This window comes from Gigantopelta aegis, unplaced genomic scaffold, assembly GCF_016097555.1.
Source record: "Gigantopelta aegis isolate Gae_Host unplaced genomic scaffold, Gae_host_genome ctg6555_pilon_pilon, whole genome shotgun sequence".
Taxonomy (NCBI): domain Eukaryota; kingdom Metazoa; phylum Mollusca; class Gastropoda; order Neomphalida; family Peltospiridae; genus Gigantopelta; species Gigantopelta aegis.
Genome location: NW_024535114.1, coordinates 1 through 13,553, shown reverse-complemented (window position 1 = coordinate 13,553; position 13,553 = coordinate 1). Strand labels below are relative to the sequence as shown.

Genomic DNA, 13,553 nt, shown 5'->3' with positions numbered 1-13,553 from the left:
TGGGAAAATAAAATGCTGTAGCAAAAACTCAGAAATCTAGGTGGAAACTGGGTTGTAATTTACTTATATGCTCAGAATTAACGTTCAATCCTTCTGTTTCATTTTAACTTATTTTCGTGCTTATATCCAATTAAGGTTCAAGCACGCCCAGCACAGTGGGTTAGTTGTTAGTGGTTAGTGAGAGAAAAGAGAGTGTAATGGTCTTACACCTACCCACTGAGTCGTTAAAACTCGCTCTTGGTGGAAGCCGGTACCGGGCTGCGAACCCAGTACCTACCAGCCTTACGTCCGATGGCTTAACCGTGACACCACCGAGGCCGGTATTCATTTCTGTTGCAAATTGTTTTGAATCAGGCCACTATATGACTGATCAACTAGATTGACTGGCCTAATTAATCATTTAACTTGTTTTTTTAATATGTTCGATCTTATTTTGTGTTTTTAGATTCAGGCGTCTCAACGCCCAGTCCAATTACTGAACATCCAACTGACAAGTCAGGTAAACCTGTATATATTGTAACTAGACGTATTTCTATATAGTAGCAGTGTACCAAGTAGCATCTCATCGAGTCAAAGTCCAAAAGACGCATAGCTTTTAATGTTGCATTAAATAAGACAGCTACGTAAGAGTTGGATGTTTCTTATGTCAAATACTCGCATCGGTGGTGTCATCTTTTGAGATCGAACAACTGACTCCATCCCCACCCCACTCTCCCACTCCCAAACTCAGCTAATTGACAATTTTAGTTATCGAAGTTCCAAACAGTACCGTACGACTGGTATATCAAATGTGTGTTGTGTTATACTGTTTAACAGATAATGTCTAAGAATAGTCGTAGATGGCGGTAACGGGTTTTCCCCTTTAGACCAATTGTCGTAACGCCCATTTCATGTGTTGAGTGCGTCGTTAAATAAAACATTTCCAATTCAAACCCCTGTATACCGAACAGCTCTGAAAACTTGACAAAATACATGATCCCGTGGATGTCCGGTTAAAGGGGTTTCACTGTATATGAAAGTTTGTTATTGTGGATAGATGGCGCTAGGACTGTCACGTGTATGCCGTATAATTTCGTTTACATTAGACCTGGTAAATGTTTACCTTTTAAATGAAACTGATCTATGAAATAACAATATGTTGTGATATCGTATAGTACCTACAACAATATCGAGAAAAAGAATGGAAGTCATGAACATTAGGTCTCGCATTCGGTATTAGTGTTAATCTTGAAGGAAGGAATAAAATGTTTTATTTAATGACGCACTCAACACATTTCATTTACGATTATATGGCGTCGGACATATGGTTATGGATCACACAGATATTTAGGGAGGAAACCCGCTGTCGCCACTTCATGGGCTACTCTTTTTCGATTACCAGCAAGGGATATTTTATATGCGCCATCCCACAGACAGGATAACACATACCACGGCCTTTGGTGTACCAGTCGTGGTGTACTGGCTGAAGTGAGAAATGTTAGTAATGAATAATTAAGCTGAATACTGAAGTGCATAACAAAAAAAATCCATATTTTAACTTGCTTTAAAGTTAAAGACACAAAGTCCTTTAAAAATAGTATACGGTACTTCATCTGGGCCGGCATTGTTCTCGAAACAAACATCACGACGTTAACTCCAGGTAGCTTCACAAGTAGGTCTGACAGGTTCGATTCACTTCCTTGTCGAGTTGATTGGGTGTCATGGCTGACATAAGGTGGACATGTCGTCTGCTCATTGCAGTTCTTAGCGGTATTTTATTTGAGCTGTCGGCTGAGACTGGTAAAACGTTTAAATTATTCTGGATGATGAAAAAGAATCCTTTTTTATATGAGTGTTAAAATTTAACAGGAAGCCTTCTTCCATTAGTAGAAAGGGATCTTCTATATGCATCATCCCACAGACAATATAGCACATACCACGGCCTTTGATATACCAGTCGTGGTACACTGGCTGGAAGGAGAAATAGCCCAATGGGGCCCACCGACGGGGATCGACCCATCACGTATCAGGCTGGTATATGAAAGGCCGTGGTATGTGCTATTTTGTCTGTGGGATGAAAGAAATGTTTTATTTAACGACGCACTCAACACATTTTATTTACAGTTATATGGCGTCAGACATATGGTTAAGGACCACACAGATTTTGTGAGGAAACCCGCTGTCGCCACTACATGGGCTACTCTTCCGATTAGCAGCAAGGGATCTTTTATTTGCGCTTCCCACAGGCAGGATAGCACAAACCATGGCCTTTGTTGAACCAGTTATGGATCACTGGTCGGTGCAAGTGGTTTACACCTACCCATTGAGCCTTGCGGAGCACTCACTCAGGGTTTGGAGTCGGTATCTGGATTAAAAATTCCCTGCCTCGACTGGGATCCGAACCCAGTACCTACCAGCCTGTAGACCGATGGCCTACCACGACGCCACCGAGGCTGGTGTCTGTGGGATGATGCATATAGAAAATCCCTTTCTACTAATGGAAAAAAGTAGCGGGTTTCCTCTCTAAGGCTATATGTCAAAATTGCCAAAGTTTGACATGCGATAGCCGATGATTAACAATCAATATCCTCTAGTGGTGTCCTTAAACAAAACAAACACGTTATCCAGTCCAATAATCGTGTGTTAGACTAGTTTAAAACGTGCCGATGTGTTACTCAAGTAGCATTCCTTTGCTTCCCATCTTCTTATAGATGGCTTTGATATTCTACATGATGTGGCATGGGATACAGCAATACGCATGTGCCGTGAGCGTGGCCGGAAACTGTATACCACTACAGATACGTCTGCCCTAGGTGACGTCACGACTGGGTCATATTGGATTGGAGGGAAAGTTCAGTATAGCTCTTGGATGTGGTCAGGTATGGATACATAGATATCTAGTTACTTGTAGTATCTGTTATTCGATATCGCTGTAAAACAGTTATTACTCAAGTCTAGCCGGTTATACGTGGAAATATTGAAGTCATAGCTATTGCCAGTGTTTCACTTTGGTGCATTGATAGTATGTGGTACTAGTCAAACTGTTCGCACACGCTCCACCTCCTGGACGCGCATGGATATTCGCGAGACGTTTGTTTCAGTCACTGGAACCTTTCAATTAGTTCAGATCCACCAATAATTGTAATATTCATAGAGGCTCATTTGATGGGGTTTCTCGAATATGATGTTTATGTCAACGAGTGATATGTGAAAACCATATTTTCACGAATTGCCTTGTCATAATATCTTAAGGATACTTATATCGATTACAACATAAATTAAATAGCAGCTCGCATTAGCGTTTAATATATTTATAATTGTTTATCTCTGTTAAAACGGATGAACTATTGTCTTGCAGCAGATAAAAAGTCTTTATTTGAATATGCTGGAGAAATGAATGAGTCGTATGCGACCTCTAGTCGTGTGTATACACTCCTCTATGTTAATCAAGCAAGCCGCTGTTACTACGAATGTCGACAGCAAAACAACCGTAAACCGATGTTCGTTGGATTACAGGTATGCAATATTCACTTTGCTATGCAACTAATCATAGGATATTAAACGAGCTTCCATTTCGTGTTATGTTTATGTCCAAAGCTTTGAAGCGAGCGACAATGCAAGTTATTTCAGCAGGGACATAAACATGATATGAAATGGTAGCGAGTATAACATCCTATTTATTAATCATAATCGATCTTAATTTATATCACTCAACTCCTTTGGTTGATCCTATTGCAAGATTGTAGTGCGCCAATCGATGACGTCACGTCCCATTTGGCGTTCTACTGGGATGTATTACTGATATGTACCAAGATACGTTTAACCATATGTATAATAATTAAGCATACGACTTTAAAACTGGACTCTTCTTTGCATAGCCAAAGAAAAAATGTACATGGTATTACCTGAACATTTGGTGATGAAACCTAACATTTGGCAGATATGTAGAACAAGAGCTATTCCCCAATTGATCACACGGGATGGATAGGAGACAGATTGTATATATATATATATATACTTGTATGCATAGAGAATTCATCACTGCGGACCCACCAGCGTACAGTAACAATTACAATGCCTTTCACTACCACCAGGGCCCCATTTTAGAAAGCGATCTTAGCGCTAAGATCACCTTAGCTGTATTTCCTAGTTATTCACCTGACATGATCTTAGCGCTAAGATCGCTTCGTAAAATTCACTAAACTCTCGCAACTTTGCGATCTCGTAGTCCAAGAAAACAGGACCATGTGATGCTTCTTAAAGGACAGACCCTAGTTTCAGCCTATTAAAATAGACTCTAATCGTGATTAATCTAGAAATCTGCAACACATCTCGATAAAATCATAACAGAGAGAAACTAATGTCTCTGACGTTTAAAAGCGGAACTACTACATCTAAAATATCTACAGCTTCTCTCGATAACCATTACTTCTCAGACGAACGTGCTTTTTTCAGAATAATGAAAAATGCATTGTGTGGCATTAGAAACACCAGGGTGAACAGAGACACTTTGGATCTACGGAAAGAGATAATCTAAGTAATAAAATCAAAGTAATGTTTGATTTCAGTGATCAATAATGGCTATAACAGTGACAAATACGTCGTAGTGTTTAAAAACTAGGGTCTGTCCCTTTAAGAGAGCGCGGGTGAAAGTGAGATTACCTTCTATTAGTGTGCCTTGCTTGTTTTATACTGCCAGCACACGTCTTTCAAACACAGACAGTGAGTAGAGGAGAGATGTGTACTGTACAACAGGAGGGACGGGACACAGACACAGAGACAGTGAGTAGAGGAGAGATGTGTACTGTACAACAGGAGGGACGGGACGTCGCCCAGTTGTAAAGTGCTCGATTGATACGCGGTCGGTTTGGGATCTATCCTCGTCGGTTGGCCCATTGGGCTATTTCTTGTTCCAGCTAGTGCACCACGACTGGTATATCAAAGGCCGTGGTATGTACTATCCTGTCTGTGGAATGGTGCATATAAAAAATCGCTTGCTACTAATGGAAACATGTAGCAGGTTTCCTCTCTGAGACTATATGACAAAGTTACCAAATGTTTGTCATCCAATAGCCCATGTTTAATAAATCAGTGTGCTCTAGTGGTGTTGTTAAACAAAACAAAATTTAGCTGTACAACAGGATAATAAAAACACATAATATTGAAGATACCTGGTCGTTCTATATTTATATTATTTTCCAGGAGAGCACGTGTTACTGTTTCAACATGTTAAACCCAGGTAGTATCACTACAGACAATCAAACACGTCGTGGCTGTTTGGGCAACTTCATGGAATACTGCGGCACTAACAACACAATAAGCATCTACCGTCCAGGTAATATAGACAGACTGGGATTATTATTTTCAAAATGGGTGGAGGCGGTATGGTATGGTATGGTATGGTATGATATGATAAGGTATGGTATGGTATAGTTTGGTATGGTATGGTATGGTATGGTATGGTATGGTATGGTATAGTTTGGTATGGTATAGGGATCAACGTGCACATTCAGAGCAAGCTGTTTTAGCGCACGCCTGTCATGGGCACATGTGCCGGCCTCAGCCTGCTCCTCCGTCCAGGACAGGAAAGGTTGGGTGGGTGGGAGAATGGGCCGCCTGCATGTGTAAGAGAGCACCGGCATCCCGACCGGGGTCGGTAACAGGCGGAGGGTCGGTTTTGGTGCTATGCAATTTGGGATGTCCCGTAGGATTAATGTCAAGAGGAAAAAGGTGCGCAATTTGAATGAAAAGTAAAGTTTGTTTTCTTTAACGACGCCTCTAGAGCACGTTGATTGTTATCTTATCATCAGCTATTGGACGTCAAACATATTATCATTCTCACATATTTCTTTTAGAGGAAACCCGCTGCCGCCACAGTGGCTACTCTTTCCGATAAGCAGCAAGGGTCTTTTATATGCACTTTCCCACAGACAGGACAGCACATACTACGGTCTTTGATGAACCAGTTGTAGACCACTTGTTCAATTTGAATGAAGGATATTTGGCGCATTTTTAATCCGTCCACCGAATGGAAAAGAGGGAGCTATATATGTTTTGGAACTTAGTTTGCTGAGAGTAGCTCGTTACTGGGACCTAGTTGGTGTTGAGATGTCTCCCTAGATTGCCCATATTTAGATCGTTGCATGACAACAAAGGGGAGACTCGATAGCAAGGTGGAAGCGGCAAAATTAGTTTATTATATAAATGGTTAGAATGTTTGCTTTTCATCAAAATATTTTTTTTGTTTGTGCTTCAGTTAAATTAAATTGAATTACATTTCAACCACTCTGTTCTGGGCACATACCCTTCGGGTTTCTGTATGTAGTGTGTGTATTAGTGATTAATATGTGATATTATTATTTATCAGAGAGTTGAAAATGATCGATCTAAAGGTATTTAACGTTAAACATAGGATTGTTGTTGTATTAAAGCGGGAATCTTTGACTACAGTTTGGTAAGGAGCGATTGGACAGAATTTATAGAGATTGGTCTCTGACGGTAATATCTGTGTAAATGTCCGTCTAGCTCTCTAACGCTATATTTAAAGATTTAAAGAATTGATAAAAATGTGGTACAATATTATACTCCTCAATAAAAAGAAAATAAACAACAAACAAAATAACTGGATTTTTTCTTTCAAAAACTAATATATTTTTCATATGTATAATTGTAAAATCTATAAGCGCCCGAGCTTGTTTTGTTTGTATATTTGTACAACCTGAGCTAAATCCACGCCTGTTCTTTACAGAGCTGATAAACAACTATGCGTATATTACCTGGTCTTTGAATCCTGACGGAACTTGAGCATATATAACCCCAGCAGGAAACTTCATTGTTAAAGCCGAAGACAATTGTATGACACAGAAAGGATATATATGCAACTGTAAGTAATCTTGGTGGTGGTATTATGATGTTAATGATGATGGTGAAAATCATGACGATGGTCGTGACGATGATTATGATAATGATGATGATGATGATGATGATGATGATGATGATGATAACGATTACAGCTCTGCACAAAGTGGAAATTTGCATAATGAAATTGTTTTTGCATGACCCTTTTCTAAATAATAAAAAAGACTACTGTACATACTAAATTAATATGAAGGGGCGAGACGTAGCACAGTGGTACAGCGCTTGATCGATGCGCGGTCGGTGTGGGATCGATCCCCGTCGGTGAGCCCATTGGGCTATTTCTCGTTTCAACCAGTGCACCACGATTGGTATATCAAAGGCCGTGGTATGTACTACCCTGTCTGTGGGATGGTGCATATAAAATATCCCTAGCTGCTAATCGAAAAGAGTAGCCCATGAAGTGGCGACAATGGCTTTCCTCTCTCAATATCTGTGTGGTCCTTAACCATATGTCTGACGCCATATAACCGTAAATACAATGTGTTGAGTGCGTCGTTAAATAAAACATTTCTTTCTTTCTTTTTTTTATTAATATGAAATTTCTTTATTTTATTTTTTAAAAATAATTTAATGCATCAAATTATTAATATTAATTCAGTAGTTTCCTCTGTGCTTTTAAATTATCATGCATTAATAAAGCATTTTATTTATCACAAATCAGATTACAAAATGGCGAGCACTTTCCACAAAAAAGCGATAAAAGTTAACATCGTTTCTATCATTGTATCAGTTCTTTCACGGGCTATAAATTCGGATATATTTCGACGTCTCCGATACTGGTCTTCTACTGCATGCTAACAACGGGTGTGCTGCATAAGAACGGTGACCGAGATGTGGGTCTCTGTAAATCGCGTCATAATCTTTCATTTCTTATGCTAGTGTCAGACTACCAACTGCCACGACAAAGTTGGCTAACTTTCTACGACTGTCCAGTTGCTAGGCTGAGCACTCTTACAACTCGATTCCCGTCGTGTATAACTCCACGACCGATCAGTTGTTAATCTGAGCGCATCTGTCGTAAGTGGGGAGTTGGGGAAATTACAACGCAAATGTTGAGTTGGCCAAATTCGTCGTGACAGTTGACAGTCTAAGCCATAATGTTTTGTCATGCAAAATAATATGTTGCTTTTAAATAGTGTTTCATAAGGTGCACACAGGAAATGTGTAACAATTAGCGTTTCTTTTTCAATAATAATACTTATATTTAAAACATCACTTCGAACGATTGTTGAATAAGTGGTTGTGGTAAGTTTCCGTGATGACCATTTTACCGACTGCACCCCTTATTAACTGAACGAAATTGTTATTACAAGTTTCATATTGCAAAGTTCTAATCTGCCCTGTTCATTAATATCATAGCGAAATAAAATATTTGTTTCTGACACGGATTCTATTCTTACGGAAAAATACGAAGATAATCGATTACTGAACGGACATTTTGTGAGTGTAGACACTCATTGTTTTTTCCTGCGTTTTTTGAGACAACCCCTCATAGAGAAAATAAGCAAAATATCGTTCATCACGGTATACTTGCGTTAACGGCAAACAGGTTCCACGTGACACAAGTGAACGAAATAATCGTTCGCGCAATCTGTGCAGCCCTGTGATTATTATTATTATTGTGCTACTGATAGAAAAATCTAGCGGGTTTCCTCTCTTATTCTTGGTCAAAATTAACAAATGTTTAACTTCCAATAGCAGATTATTAATAAATCAATGTGCTCTAGTCGTTAAACAAAATACACTTTAAAGTCTACTTGATGCTAACGACAGGTTGGTGTGCTGCATAAGAAAGATGACCGAGATACGGGTCTTTGTAGTCTAAATCACTTGATAACCTTCCATTTCTTATGCTAGTGTAAGACTACCGACTGCCACGACAACGTTGGCCAACGTTCCGCTGTCACGATTTCTACGACTGTTCAGTTGCTAGTTTAAGCGTTCTTACAACTCGATTATCGTCATATAACCCATTAGTTGTTACTTTGAGTCTGGAGTTGGGGAAATTACAACGCAACCGCTGAGTTGACCAACTTCATCGTGCCATGGGGCGAGACGTAGCCCAGTGGTAAAGCGCTCGCTTGATGCGCGGTCGGTTTGAGATCCATCCCTGCTATTTCTCGCTCCAGCCAGTGCACCACGACTGGTACATCAAAGGCCGTGATATGTGTTATCCTGTCTATGAGATGGTGCATATAAAAGATCCCTTGCTGCTAATCGAAAAGAGTAGCCCATGAAGTGGCGACAGCGGGTTTCCTCTTTCAATTTTTGTGTGGTCCTTAACCATATATCTGACGCCATATAACCATAAATAAAATGCATTGAGTGCATCGTTAAAATAAAAAAATTCTTTCTTTCTTTTTTTCATCGTGCCAATTTAAAGTCTGAAACCTAGCATTATGGATGATTATAATGTTTTGTCATTCAAAATACTATTTTGCTTTTAAATAGTGTTTCATGAGGTGTGCATTTATTTTTCGATAATAATACTTACTTGTTGAAATATCACTTCGATCGATTGGTAAATAAGTGGTTTTGTTAAGTTTCCGTGGGGACTATTTTACCGACTGCACCCCTTATTAACTGAACGAAATTGTTATTACAAGTTTCATATTGCAAAGTTTTAATCTGCGCTGTTCATTAATATCATAACGAAATAAAATATTTGTTTCTGACACGGATTCTATTCTTACAGAAAAAATACGAAGATAATCGATTACTGAACGGACATCTTGTGAGTGTAGACACTCATTGTCTTCTGGTTTTTGAGAAAACCCCTCATAGAGAAAATGGCTGGGGTTGTTGACCCAGAACGTTTACTGAAGTGCAAAAATAAGCAAAATATCGTTCATCACGGTACACTTGCGTGAACGGTAAACAAGTTCGACGTGACACAAGTGAACGAAATAACCGTTCGCGCAATCTGTGCAGCCCTGTGATTATTATTATTATTATTATTATTATTATTAAATATTGTTATCATCATCATCACCACTAGTACCATCACCATTATTATTTATTATTATTATTATTATTATTATTAATAAATATTGTTATCATCATCATCACCACCAGCACGTCACCATTATTATTATTATTGTTGTTGTTGTTGTTGTTGTTGCTGCTGTTGCTGTTGTTATTATTATTGCATGTAGGGTTTCTTTTCTACATCCATTATTCACCATTTTGGATAACAATTTAAAAACAAATTGATTATAGTCCAAGGCAAAAAAATGCCGTGCAGAATAAAAACCGCCATGGCATTGCCGAGTGCCGTAGGCAATTGCTGTGGTTGCAATTTAAAATGAAAGTATCAAATTTTAATTTGTATGTTATGGTATGGTATGGTATGATATGGTATGGTATGGTATAGTGTGTTGTGTTGTGTTGTGCTATGTTATTTTGTTTCATTTTATTATGTTTAGTACAGACAATTATTTTGCTATTTATTTCTTTATATTAGGTTCAAACAGTGAGCTCTACAACACCTGTGTTCACCATACAATGGATCGAAGTTGGTTTTCTGCGAACTCGTCGTGCACGTTAAAGACGCTGAATGAAAACAATGTGGAGTACATAAGAACAAAAATTAATGGTGGTGTCTCGTACTGGATTGGACTAAAACGCTCCAAGTATATTGTGTGGATTGATCGTTAGTAATGTTGAATTCATTTGAGGATTGTCTATTATTTGTTTTACATTCACCAAGGTAAGAAAAAACAAAATCATCCGCAACCTGTTTGAATCGGCGAAGCTGTTCTCACATAAGTTTACAGATGATTTTGTTTTTCATACCTAGATGAACGTAAAAGAAAATAACAAAACAATTGCTTACAAATTAAATTTGAACATACTTGCTAATAATAACACTAAAACTTCATACTTTGTTTTCAATTATTTTTGGTCCATAAACAATAACGCTCAATAAGAAATTTGACCATATAAAATGACGTCATCAGATATCATTTTCCCTGACTACGTAATTTGTAGGTTCATCGAGAAATGAACAAACTTTCGTTGCTTCGTCTGGACCAATGGGGTGACATTATATTGTAATGAATCAAGGCCCATATTGTCGAAGCCATCTTATCGCTACGAAATCGTAAAACCGTCGTAGGTTGTGACGTCACTACAGCACACGCCATAGTGACGTCATAACTTATGATGATTTTACGATTTCGTAGCCTAAGATAGCTTCGAAAATATGGACCCTGATATTTAATTATATACATGTATATCATGTTGGAAAATCTACGTTTTGTAAATGTTACTAATTACCGTCAAACATAAACAGTTTTAAAATGTACTGAATATAAATGGTTTTATTCCAGGAATATTTGATGAAGTGTGAGGTATTTAAAAGTACGATTATAGCAAGTAAGCTCGTCAAATGTTCTTGAACAGCCTGGTTTTATATCTTATATTGGCAATAGGCATTTGTGTGCAAAAATAAGGACCGATATAAATCAAAAGAGGAGAATGATCAGAATTTTAATTTGAGTGCTCTGTGGTTTCGTATTATTAATATGTGTTTTAAATTATTCTTGTTTAGAGAACACAAAAATAAGTTACAATAGAAGTGTTTAATAATTTTCTTGTTTAGGTGACGAACCAGTGAACACAGAACTATGTTACAATAGGAGTGTTCAAACATTTTCTTGTTTAGGTGATGAACTAGTGAATACAGAAATAAGTTACAACATAAGCGGCTGCTTGATGATGCAGAAACGGCAAAGCGGTGACATTTCATTTCATATTTCTAACTGCAGCGAGCAGAAAGCAGCTCTTTGTCTTACTTGTAAGTATCATCATATATAGAGAATAATACATCAGTGGCCGTTAAGATACCATTTATCTTACAACGAGTTGTCTTAAAATGTATCTAACAAGCTCCTGTGTATGTATTAAGTCTGCAATAATCGTGAGCCAGTTTATATTCTTTAAACAGTCACACGTGTTACGCAATCACCTGAGGTAATAACTACTTAGTGTTTTAAATACATATGGCTCCTTAATTCAGGTCAATTTGTAGCAAAACTCAGACATAGTATGAAAACTTGGTTTTCATTTACTTATATGTTCCGAATACAGGTTCAATCCTTTCTGTTAAATTTTAACTTATGTTTGTGCAATTAAGGTTCAAGCACGCTGTCCTGGGCACACACCTCAACTATCTGGGATGTCTGTCCAGGACACTGGGTTAGATGTTAGTGGTTAGCGAGAGAGAAGAGGATGTAGTGGTCTTACACCTACCCATTGGGTCGTTAAAACTAGCTCTGGTTGGAAGCCTGTACCGGGCTGCGAACTCAGTACCTACCAGCCTTATGTCCGATTGCTTAACTGTGATACCACCGAGGCCGGTAATCATTTCTGTTGCAAATTGTTTTGGGTCAGGCCACTATATCACTGATCAGCTAGATTGACTGGCCTAATTAGTCATTTAACTTGTGTTTTTTTATATGTTCGATCTTATTTTGTGTTTTTAGATTCAAGCTTCTCAGCGCCGATTCCAATTACTGAACATCCAACTGACCAGTCAGGTAAACCTGTACATATTGTAACTAGACGTATTTCCATGGAGTAGCAGTGCACCAAATAGCATCTCATCGAGTCCAAGTCCAAAAGACGCATAACTTTTAATGTTGCATTAAATAAGACAGCTACGTATGTTAATTGTATCTTCAATGTGCATTTTTCAGCAATTTCCTGTCAAAATATAGTTGCAGAAAGTTGTGCCAGAAGTCATAACACACTTACCCCACACATGACACAAATAATTCATGGTTATCTCTGTGAGAGATAAGTTATATTTTCAATAGATTCTAGGTGTTTTATTAAAGCAGTATGTAAGATTAGTTTACGTCTGTATATTTAACTGTTAAAACTTATATTGTGTTAAATGTAGGTTCCACGTATCCGACATCAAGTCCACTTGATAAGGACAAACATAATCAGTCAGGTAATAATGTGTCTCTGTGTGTGTGTGTGTGTGTGTGTATGTGTGTGCGTCTGTCTATGTGTGTGTGTCTGTCTGTGTGTGTGTGTGTGTGTGTGCGTCCGTGTGTGTGTGTGTGTGTGTGTGTCTGTATGTGTGTGTGTGCGTGTCTGTATGTGTGTGTGTCTGTGTGTGTGTGTATATGTATGTATGTATGTATGTATGTGTGTGTGTGTGCGTCTATGTGTGTGTCTGTCTGTGTGTGTATCTGTGTGTATGTGTGTGTGTGTTTGTGTGTCAGTCTGTGTGTATGTGTGTGTGTGTGCGTCTATGTGTGTGTCTGTCTGTTTTTGTATCTGTGTGTATGTGTGTGTGTGTGTTTGTGTGTGTGTGTGTCAGTCTGTGTGTATGTGTGTGTGTCAGTCTTTGGGTATGTGTGTATGTGTCTGTGGGTATGTGTGTATGTGTCTGTGTGTGTGTGTGTGTGTGTGTGTGTGTGTGTGTGTGTGTGTGTATATGTGTGTGTGTGTGTGTGTGTCTGTGTGTGTGGGTGCACAATCTGTGTCTGTCTGCGTGTCGATTTGCCTGTGAGTGTCTGCTTGTCTATATGTGTGTCTGCCTGTCTGTGTCAGCGTCTGTGTCTGTCATAGTTTGTTAAATGTTTTATTAATTTTGTAGTTTGTTAAAATTGGGTCCAAAAACCTTAAAACCAATGCTTTCT

At 38.5% G+C, this 13,553-nt stretch overlaps 1 protein-coding gene across 1 annotated transcript; it reads left to right on the top strand.

The window, feature by feature from the left end:
- Positions 1 to 267: 267 nt before the first annotated feature.
- Positions 268 to 12,856, top strand: LOC121366667 (the record flags this gene model as incomplete). Its single annotated transcript, XM_041491025.1, has 9 exons — positions 268 to 499; positions 2,691 to 2,858; positions 3,338 to 3,495; positions 5,182 to 5,314; positions 6,728 to 6,862; positions 10,361 to 10,549; positions 11,564 to 11,695; positions 12,384 to 12,437; positions 12,803 to 12,856. Coding segments are annotated over exons 5-9 (457 nt in total), but the record flags the coding sequence as incomplete, so codon positions are not given.
- Positions 12,857 to 13,553: the final 697 nt, after the last annotated feature.